Source organism: Microplitis demolitor, chromosome 1 (assembly GCF_026212275.2).
Source record: "Microplitis demolitor isolate Queensland-Clemson2020A chromosome 1, iyMicDemo2.1a, whole genome shotgun sequence".
NCBI classification, from domain to species: Eukaryota; Metazoa; Arthropoda; class Insecta; order Hymenoptera; family Braconidae; genus Microplitis; species Microplitis demolitor.
The window spans coordinates 16,414,004-16,425,050 of NC_068545.1; the positions used below are offsets into that span (position 1 = coordinate 16,414,004).

The window sequence follows — 11,047 nt, forward strand, 5'->3', positions numbered from 1 at the left end:
CATCTCGAACTTTTGAAAATTTATACAATTTTCTTGGGGGGAAGTTAAAAATAGGTTTTCGTATTTCTTTTACGTTTCATACATAATGATCAAACTTCTATATTGGTATACTTGTTGAGTTAACAAAAAATTTGTCAAATTTTTGAAACATAAAATAAAAATTTTCTTCGCGGGTAACTAGGTATATAAATAATCTGACAAGCTAATGTTAAACCGGAGAAATTATTTTGTAAAAAAAATTTGTTGAAATGTGTAAACTTATAAATTATAATTTATAAAAATATTTGTTGCATTATAATAGTAATTTATAATCTAATTTAGATGTACTCTGATGCATGGTTCAACGTTGGAGCTGATATGGCTGTTCGAGATCATCTCAATACATTATCTAGTCCAGTATATTACTATTACCTCACTTACAAAGGAAGTTCATCATTTTCTCGAATATTTGGGGCTCCTAAAGGAGACTATGGCGTTTCTCATGCCGATGAATTACAGTATCTCTTTCCAGTTGGAGAACAATTATTTAAAGATGTAGCTCTTAGTGAAGAAGACCATCGAATGATTGATACACTTACACAATTATGGTTTAACTTTGCTAAGACCGGGTAGATAAATCTTTTCATATAATTATATTATATTAAGTTTCAATATTAAAATTTAATGATTTATATATTTTATAGAAATCCTACACCTTCAATTACGCAACAAATACCTCTTAAATGGAAACCAGTAAGAACTAAGGCTCTTGAATACCTTCTTATTCCAGATTCACAAAATTTAAAAATGTCGAAATATCTTTTAAAAGAAAGAATGGAATTTTGGGCAAGCATACCACATCGTGATAATGTTATTATTTCGAAAAAAATATCTCACACTAAAGATGAGTTGTAAAATATTTAAAGCTTTCAGTGCAACAGAAAAAAAAATAATCATAAAACTTTTTATAATTACTAACGATAATCTTGTTACTACTAAACAAAAAATTTTGTAATAAATAATTATGAAAATATATTATTACCATAACTGACAATAAATATACGTGAAGTACAAATCTCAGTGCACAAAGTTTTGCTAGACTTTCACTTGGCTAAAGCGTATTGACCTTACACAGCAAAGAATATGCTTATATAATACTGATTATAATAAATGAATGCTATAAATATTTTGATATTCTATAAGTGTCGAACTTCAATTAATGAATAAAATGCCTACCATCTAAAAACAAAGTTAAATGTATTAATACTAACCTAATTTTTTTTTTTGTTATTTTCAACTTTAATTATTATTATTATGAAAACCATTGAAATCAATACTTTGAATTATGACTAATAATGTGTGCCATTCAAGTATGGAACAAGAAAAAATAATAGAAATACAGAAACAGATCACCGATCCTATACGATGGCCTGCACCAAAATTTACTCAAATTTTAGATTTAAAAAGTCACCATTACGATGATGTCCTACGTTTGATAAAGGTTAAATTAAATTTATAAATAGTGGTAATAATTCATGAGTATGGCTCCAGTATCTTACAGTTCGTAACTATAGTTTTGTATGTAAACATTACCTTTGAACAATTTTTCCTAGTTAATATGTCACCTTCGATTAATGTGAGTGAAGAATTTTATTTTGGAATCACCAAACGCTCATAAGTACTAATTGTAACAGTAAATTCACCCTTGACAATCATAAGTTCTATTCAAAGTCGCAAATAAATTCAGAGTAAATTTTTAATCTGAAATTACTCCGTTACTTATATTAGAGTTCTAGAGAAAGTAAGCCACCGAAGCTGCGCGTCAATCTAAGCAACAAATCGACTTGTCAATTCTCATCGAATAAACTACACTGTAAAAAGAGCGGTGTTAAAAATGGACTCATTTTAACTCCACTCGATGTAAAAATGAAATTACACCGGTGTAGGAGGACTAATTTACCAGTGTTAAAAATACCGGTGTAAAAGCGGGGTAACCGGTTTAAAGGCAGAGTAAACTGCGTCCGCTTGGAGAATGAACTTTAAAGATTATAAAACACAAAAAATGTAAGTTCTTTATGAAAATTAATATCAAATATCATTTATTAACAAGTATAGTGATCAAGTAAGTAAAAATAATCACAAAATAAAATATTTTGACACCGGTAAAGAATACCTGCACCGGCGGCGGCGTTATTTTAACACCGGAGAATTTGTTTTAACACCGGTACAAAATATTTACACCGGCGACGGCGTTATTTTTACACCGCTTTCGGTGTTGAAATTTAACACCACTGATTTTAACACCTACACCGATTGGATTTACCCCTGTGATTTTTTACAGTGTAAATTAAAAAAAAAAAGAAAAGAAACCACGAATTTCTAGATGTTTATTAAAAATTGTCTTAATCAAAAACGAAAATTAATAATTTATTTTATGGTAACACGTGCGTACGAGGCGTGCGCTTTTGCGGACTGCTGAACTTTTTTTTTGCACGCTGAAGGCTTTTCTTATAGTTTGTTTGCTGTGGATGTTATATAGCAGTTTAGAGTCCAAATAAGCCCCTAAATACTTAATTGCATTTACCAGGTTTATGATATAATTAATTAATTAATTAATTAATTAATTAAATTGTAGATTGTTATTGGTTGAGTGATTTTAGTATTTTTTTTTTTTTTATAAAAGCTATGACTTCAATCTTTATTGCATTTGATGAGATTTTCCATTCAGAATAAAATTTTTTAAGTATATTTAGGCGTATTTGTATTTGCTTTACCGTGTGGTTATTGCATGAAAAGAGTGTTCATAGACAGCTGTATCATCCGCAAATAGAGTTGCACTTGTTTTTGGGAAAGTTATAATGTTATTAAGATAGATATCAAAGAGCTTATGTCAACTTTAATTTTTCTTTTTATAAATAGTGTACCATTTATAGTAACGACCAAATATCTATTGCTCAGGTAAATATTTATAAGCTTAACAAGTGTTGCTGGGTAATTATATTTTATCATTTCAAATAATAAGCTGTCTATCCATATTTTATCAAATGCTTTCTATGTCGAGTAAAAGCAGGATGGAAACTAGTTTTTTATTGAAGCTTATGGAAATGTCATTAACAGTTCTACTACACCTATCAAAACTAAGTTGTAACTATTTTTCATTTTTCAACGACTTTCGTACATGAAATAATAAATTAATTTATTGAAATTTTTCATTTACTTGCATATAACTCTGAAATTACTGGAGCCTCTTTCTTTTGTATTAATACCAAAATAGTAAATAAATAATATATTTAATAATTAAATTAACAGCATCATTTTTTTCCGAATGATCCAATGTGCAAAGTTGTTAATTTACTACGGGATAATGTGTCAATAAATAATTATCTTGAACTTATTCGTGTTTGGATGAAAGACACAATGAGTTTAGTTGCTACTAGTTCTAAATCAGAACGAGTTATTGGAACAGCAATTATGAGAATCGATAGTTCATTCGATAAAACTAACACGCACTCAAGAATGCAAGTTTGTTAATTTTTTAATATTTTTTTTTTTTTTTCGAAAAATTTCATTTTTATTTAATTATAAAATTGTTTCTATATCTTAAGATATTTAAAGGCGAAGCGTTAGAAAAAATAATGAATTTAACCAACACATTAGTGAAACAAGTAGATGCTTACACACTACTTGATTGTAACTTAATTTTACGTATTTATATTATATGTGTTCATCCAAGTCATAAAAAAAAGGGATTAGAATCAGTTCTTCTAGAAAATTGTATCAGGATGGCAATTACTTCAAAAATTTCTGCAGTCACTGGGATTTTTACCTCTAATTATAATCAAAAGCTGGCTAAAAAATTTTGTTTCAGAGTTTTAAGAGAAATTTATTATAGTCGTTGGTTCGTTGATGATGAAACTGTATATACTGATCCGGGAACTGGGAATTATTCTGTCGCTTTTATGGGAGTGTCTACATCTGCAATGGATTATCCTCTCAACTCATACGAAATAGAAGAAGATAAGAGTTGAAAAAAAAAAAAATTACAGAAAAAAAAGCCATCAAAATTAATAAGTTTTCGCAAATAGTTAACAGAAGTATGAAAATGATATATATTCAACAATATATTTTTATAATAAACTAAAAAGAAAATGGAAAATCCAAAAGCACACATCTTAATTAGTGATATTATAGTGAAAAATAGATAACAATTGAAATTTAAATATGTACGTATGTAATGGTTGTTTCGTAATAATAATCGAATTTTCAAAATTCAATTTTTGTTTAATTAACCTACTATGTTTTCGATGAAGGTTACTTTAATTGTGTTTATAGTTTTCTACGATTATAACGTCAATGCTGATGTCAGCGCCCATGAGATAAAGTTAGACAGAGAAATTAAACCGTCAGAGAAGAGGGCAAAATTTTGTAAAAAAGTTTAAGGTTCAAAATGAGGGAACCACCAATAACTTTCGTACTAACTTCGATTTGGATGGTGCACAGAGCAAACTAAATAAAAGTACGCCCATGGATAGGCATAGTAAGTTCTAAAATTTAAGAAACTGCAAGTATTTCCTTCGGTCTCTTTAAAAGTATTAAAAATAAACAATTTCACGCTCAAAATAAATAGCAAATTAAATGTAAGTACAACGATGAATGGATACAATGAGTCCTACACTTTAAAAAACTGCATACGAAAAAATGCATCACCTCAATTTTTATTAACAAATAACTTTATTTATTCTTGCGGACATCATTGTTCGGTATTCCTTAATATTTTATCATTAATAAGTCAGAAAACCAAATCTTAGTACCGAAATCGCGATTTTAATCACCCTAATAGCTACTTTAGCTTGAAATTGTCAGTAATTTGACATTTGAAATTACCGAAATTTTCTGCCTGAATTCGTTGACGATTTGACAGAAAAAGTTGGAAGGAAAAATTTGCGGTTAATTTTTCCTCAATAGTAAATTTATGTCAAATTGTATGGTAAGTTGTATATAAATTGTCGTCAAAAACGGAAAAGCCCGAAGTTGACGAACATTTGACAAAAAATTCAAAAAAACTTTTGTATAGTAAACTTTTGCGAAGCAAACCGTGATATTTAGAGTATATTGGACAAGCGTATTATTGATTGTTATAAAATGATTGGGATCTAAATTTGATAGCATTCGAACTTGAAATGTACTATCTCCGATTTTAAAAAGCTCTTTGGGTATTTAAATTTGTTATGCTTATTTTAGAAGATTAAATAAAAAAAATTTTGACTATTTGAACAGACGTATAACGATAGAGAATGAATATTTTTGTTTTTTTTCGTAATAATAGTCATGATAATTAGAAAGACGAATGTAAGCCAGGTACTTAGAGCTCGAATTAAAATGTAATCAAACAATATTATAAAATTATTTAAATTGATATCCTGTCACACATTTTAAATCTTATAAAAAAAAAAAAAAACATTTCACTTACCGCACCGAGAAACGTCGAGGCCAGCAGATGATTCTCCGCATTAGAGCCGTCTTATTCTGAAGGAAACTCTAACTCTTGAATTTCGAGACCTATACACCATTAGAACTTTCGTTCCAACTGAAAAATAAAATCAGAAATCTTTAATGGTTCAATAAAAAATAACATAGCAAATCATTAATAACTGTCGAACAATTCAATAATATTAATTATAAAATGCTACCATCTAACTAATTTGATTTATTTAAATAATCACTTTTGTAAAATTAACACAAAATATTATATATATTCAAATTCTGTAACTTAATAAAATTATTATTACCTCAGTTATCATCGTCATCTTGAATCATTATTAAAAAATAATTAAATAAAATCTTGTTTAATTCATCCTCGTAAAATACAAATTTTTCGTTTCCCGCGGCAATCTTCTGGTCTCTGGTCAATACAGATATGCAAGCTATAACAACATACACAATTGCCATAACGTAAAATACTAATATGAAACTACACTCAACGTTATAATTGATTCATTATCAGATTATCATTGTTTGATTGCATTAAATATCCACTGATTAAATTTATTGATCTAAAATTACATTTTAACATAAAAATATAGTGGTACATAATTATATTTAATAATTTTTTTTTAACCCGACATGGAATTTTTCAGATCAAATCGCTTTTATTCCTGAAACTTTTTGAACAACTTGCTCTGAAACAATTTGTAACCGCAGTAAGTCCAGGGTCAATCTGATAGCAATTTTGATCATTGATAATCAGGACAATTTTATGGACTTTTATGAGTGTGAATGTAACTGATAATTAGGAATTATTTGAATTTTTGAATAAATAAATAAAATGTGAGGCGAAAAAAAATGAAAAAATGCGTACTTAGATAATTAATAAATCAGCGCGCACATTTTTTAAATTTCATTATTTAAAATTTATAAATTATCTGATGCCTGCTACATTCCCACTCATGACATTTTAAACATTTTAAATAGTTTGTAATCATCAATTCTTTTAATATTGTTGACAAAATTCCATAGAAATGAAGTTGAATCATTCGCGTAATCACTTTCGTGGAATTAACACGAAATAGCATTTATATTGAAAAGTTTGGCTTTAAAAAATTATTTTTACCTTTATTATTATCATCTTTGATAAATAATTAAATAAATTAATCTACAAGGTGAATTCGAGCAGATGGCAGACCTCTGGATCGCGATGGCGATTTTTGAAATCTACACAGCGCTGATGACAATATTTTTGTATTTGAGTTTCCTTCTCGGTGGCCATGATTATCTGATGTCTAGCTGTCGTGACATTTTATCAGGATTTATTATTTAACATTAATGTATTTTATGATTTTTTTCAGGATTCTGAACCTGAATCTTGAAATGCAAATTAAAAATGCTTATTAAGTAATTATTTTTCTATTACAAGACGAGAATTTTACATATTAGATATTTGAATATTTTATTGCTAATTAAAATGATCAGTTAAAAAAAATATTTTTAAAGTCTATTAGATTGAATTTCATATTAATAACACGATAACGATCAAAGATTTATTAACTTATTAAATGTTAGAGAATAAAATAACAAAAAAATAAATTACTCGGTTCGAGAGCAGATGAACCTGTAGATCAGAACATTTTTCGCGCAACAAAAAAAAACAAAAAATTGAAAAGTAAAAAAATTTATTTGATGACTAGATTACAGAAATGTTTCACATACACACGGAGAAAAATGTTGGCTTGAAACCTACCAATTTTTATTATGCTATCGACCAAACTTGAAACAGAAAGTGAAGCATCCAAAAAATTATTATACTCATTCGAAAAATTATTATGCTCTATCACAATACTCACTACGCGCGAAAAACTTATCGATACACTGTAAAACCAAGTGTGTAGTCAAAATTTACACACTTACCAAATAACATTGAAACGCCATAAGCAATCTACAGATATTTAATACACCGTGAAACGTGTTTTAAATGACTACAAAAAACTATAGTTTCGCTTATGGCCTTAAACATAGAACACATTTAATATGTGTTAAAATAATACGTTTGTAACACACTTGGTTTTAGAGTGTAAGCTTTTATAACAATTAATTTTATACATTAAAATAGTTGTGATGCGGCATGATAATTTTTTATAAGAGCATAATAATTTTTTAGATGCTTCACTTCCTGTTTCAAGTTTAGTCAACAGCATTATAAAAATTGATAGTTTTCGAGCCATTATTTTCTCCATGTAAATACCGGTATGTGAGCCGGAAATCCAAGGTCACTCTAAACGTGATTAACTACTCCTTAAGCAGTCGAATCACATAAATTTTTATATTTTCGTTCTGCAAAAAACGTTTCAATCTTTATATAGATGAAAGCAGTCGGAATTTAAAAAATAAATTTTATTTGATAATTATCAGGTGTTTCAACAAAATTATTACCGCAATGTGTTTTTTTTTATTTGACTTAATGAAGCTAATGTGATATAAATTACTAATTGTTAACTCGAGTTTATACAATTAATTTATTAAATAATCTGCAAGTGCGTTAGAGATGGAAACTTGCTGAGGACATAACACCTTTTGAACCCTCTAACCAGGATCGCACTGTAACTGCGCGCGTAGCTTGCAAATGTGCGGGAAGTTTAAATATCGCTAAAATATCACGGTACAAAAAAATACTTGACTATTTAAACAGTAAAAACTTGTAAATAATAGATCTTATGTTAATTTTGAAAAATTAAAAGTTCTATGAAATTAAATTTCCTATTCAATTAATACCTACGTCTATTTTTCTCTGTTCCTGAGATGTTAATAAGATTCAAAACCTGACTATCAACCAAAACTTATTAACTAAAGATTGATAAATGATATAAGATTTAATGGAATTTATTTTTTTAACATGTAGAATAGTAATTAGGTCGTGACATTTACAGTAAATAATAATTTTCGCCAAACTATATTATTTACTATTTAACCATTTAAAACGTATCAAGAATTTAAATAAATTTATTTTTATTGAAAAAAATTAAAGTACATTTTTAAGAATTTTAAAGTCAACTTACTTTTGCCGCCATTTTAACTGCTGGCTAGACTAGCACGAGCACTCTCAAAATTAATAACCTTTAATTATTAACTCACTAAATGACGGCGTGCGAGCTAGTTAGAGTAAGGACGCAGTGAGACAGCACAAGCGCAAAAAATAAAAATAAAGTGATAATAAGAAGGGAAAAAAATAAAAGAAATAGGGAAAAAGCAAAGTGAAAAAAGGGCAAAAGATAATAAAGAACAGAAAAGGGTAAACGAGTGGTGGAAAGTGAAAAAATAGTGAAGTGAAAAGTGCAGGGGCAAATCATGGTTAGACATCGAAAGGGGTCCCAAAGCGAGGGAGAATCAGATAAAGAAAAAGGTGGAGGCGACACCTGTGATGAAGAACTTGAAGATTACGAGAGCACGGATGATAAAAATGTGGAGAGGGGAGAAAGAACAACAGATGAAGAAGGCAAGAGAGGTAACGAAGAATCAGACAAAGAGAACATGGAAAAGAAGATAGAAAATAAGAGAAATACAGAAAAGAAAAAGAGAGGGAGGCCGTTTGGCAGCAAGAACAAAAACAACAAAAAAAACCGGGAAAAAGAAATTGCGGAGAAAAATAAAAAGAAGAAAAACCTAGATGACTACGTCATAAAAACAGGGGAGCAAAAAAGCATAAATAACCAAGACGAAATGGAAGGTTTCATGACAAAAAACAGAATTGAGAGATCGCCAACCAGAGTAACAAATACAATGGACGTCACAGAGATCGAGGAGAACAAGGAGCAGAGCAGCGGGAACCAGGAGACAAATATCAGCGGGACACAAGAAATAGTAGATAGCGTGAATCAGGATATAAATAGTAGCGCGAACCTGGAAATAAATGAAAGCGGGACTCAGGAAATAGTTAGCAAGCAAAACATAAGCGGAGACAAATTAAGAGAGGCAGAAAAGACAGCACAAAGCGCAGCACAGCAGTGGGTAATGAATAAGATAAACCCTAAACAGAATGGAGTAGAAACGAGAGAGGGGGAATGCGCATGTAAATGCTGCAATACAAATAAAATAAGGCTCGGGGAGTTAGAGAGCAAACTGATAAACCAGCTAGAGAAGATGAAAAGGGAAATGATGATAGAAATAGGAGGGATGAAAGCGAAGAGCAGCAAGGGAAATAAAAGTGAAGAAACGAGCGACGGCCTGGAATTGATAAGCGAGGACGAGCTGCGAATAAGTGAAGCCGACGCAGAATACGATGGTGAAGACGATGAAGGCAGGAATAAAAAAAAGAAGAAGAGGACAGGTAAGAAGAAAAAAGGGCACGCACAAAAGGAGAAAGAGGCCCAAAACATGAACGCAAGCGATGAGGACGTAATAAGTCAAACGAGTGCAATCAATACAGAGAAAAAAGAAAGAAAAAGAGAACGAAGAGCTGATCCGAGGAAAAAAAGTGAAGCAGAAATTGAGAAATTCATAAAAGAGACAAGGAGGATGCACGATCAGCAGGCAGGGAAGACGAGAGAATGGAGGAGAGAGGAAGAAGATAAAATAAGAAAAGAAAAACCAAAGAAATTGAATGAGGAAGAGCGAAAAAAAGAATGGGAAGAAAGGAAGAAAATAAGACTAAATATACATATAAGCTATGAAAAAGATAAATATAATAGAGTAGAGGATGTGATAAAGACAATAGAAAGAAGACTGAAGTTCCGATTAGAGACAAAAAAAATAATAACACAAAAAGGAAGACAAATGATAATAGAAAATGCGACGCGCGAGGAAAAAGAAAACATGCTAGAAAGGAAAAAAATTATGAAAGGGTCAGGGATATGGATAAGCGAAGAAAAAACAAGAAGAGAACTTGAAGTGGAAAGATGGCTAAGAAAAAAAGCAAAATGGGAGCAGTGCAATGGTGGAGAAACAGAAATAGAGGGAAAAAAGATAAAGATAAGAGAAATATGGTGGCGCTGGGATGAGAAGGTAGGGGAGTTGGTAAGATGAAAATTAATAAACGAGGAGAAAGAAAGCTGGGCGGGTAGTGAAAGAAGAAAGGAGGATAGAGTGCCAGCAGATGAAGGAGGGGAAAAACAAGAGAAGAGGAAGATGAGAAAAATAATGTTTTGGAACGTAGCAGGGATGAATGAAGTGGATCGAGCGAGGGAGTTAATGGAAGAAAACGATATAGTGATCCTAGTAGAGACATGGGTGACGGAAGAAAAAACAAAAGCAGCCCAAAGAAATCTAAGTGAAAAATTTGAATGGAAGGCAAAAAGCGCAAAAAAAAAAACAAAGAGGAAGAGCAAAAGGAGGACAGCTGATAGGGATAAAGAAAGAAATAAAAAAGGAATGGAGCACAAGAGAATGGGAATACGGTATGATAATAGAAAACAGACAGGAAGCAGGGGAGAGCCTTATCACAGTGTACAACAACGTTGGGATGAAAAAGATAGAAATGGAGCTGAGGAACCAGATTGAGGAATGCATGAACAGACGGGAAAAAATAATGATCATCGGAGATCTAAACGCCAGAATCGGTGAAGAGAACAATGAGGAAGAT

The 11,047-nt window shown here is 30.4% G+C and overlaps 2 protein-coding genes across 3 annotated transcripts in view; both read left to right on the forward strand.

The window, feature by feature from the left end:
* The window catches only part of LOC103580634 (venom carboxylesterase-6), a 35,997-nt gene extending 34,816 nt beyond the window's left edge, over positions 1-1,181 (forward strand). For both annotated transcript variants that reach the window (XM_053737209.1, XM_008562460.3), the window contains exons 7-8: positions 322-608; positions 684-1,181. In XM_053737209.1, the coding sequence (XP_053593184.1) occupies positions 322-608; positions 684-894 (498 nt within the window). In that variant the 3' untranslated portion in view covers positions 895-1,181. The remainder of the gene's footprint in view (positions 1-321; positions 609-683) is intronic.
* Positions 1,182-8,817: 7,636 nt separating this feature from the next.
* On the forward strand, positions 8,818-10,491 carry LOC103580638 (golgin subfamily A member 6-like protein 22). The gene has a single exon (XM_008562469.3). The coding sequence runs from the start codon at positions 8,818-8,820 to the stop codon at positions 10,489-10,491; it is 1,674 nt and encodes a 557-aa protein (XP_008560691.3).
* The last annotated feature ends 556 nt before the right edge of the window (positions 10,492-11,047 follow it).

Bases quoted from the DNA above. Each gene is read 5' to 3' on its own strand.
- LOC103580638 (XM_008562469.3), top strand. From the start codon at position 8,818: ATGGTTAGACATCGAAAGGGGTCCCAAAGCGAGGGAGAATCAGATAAA.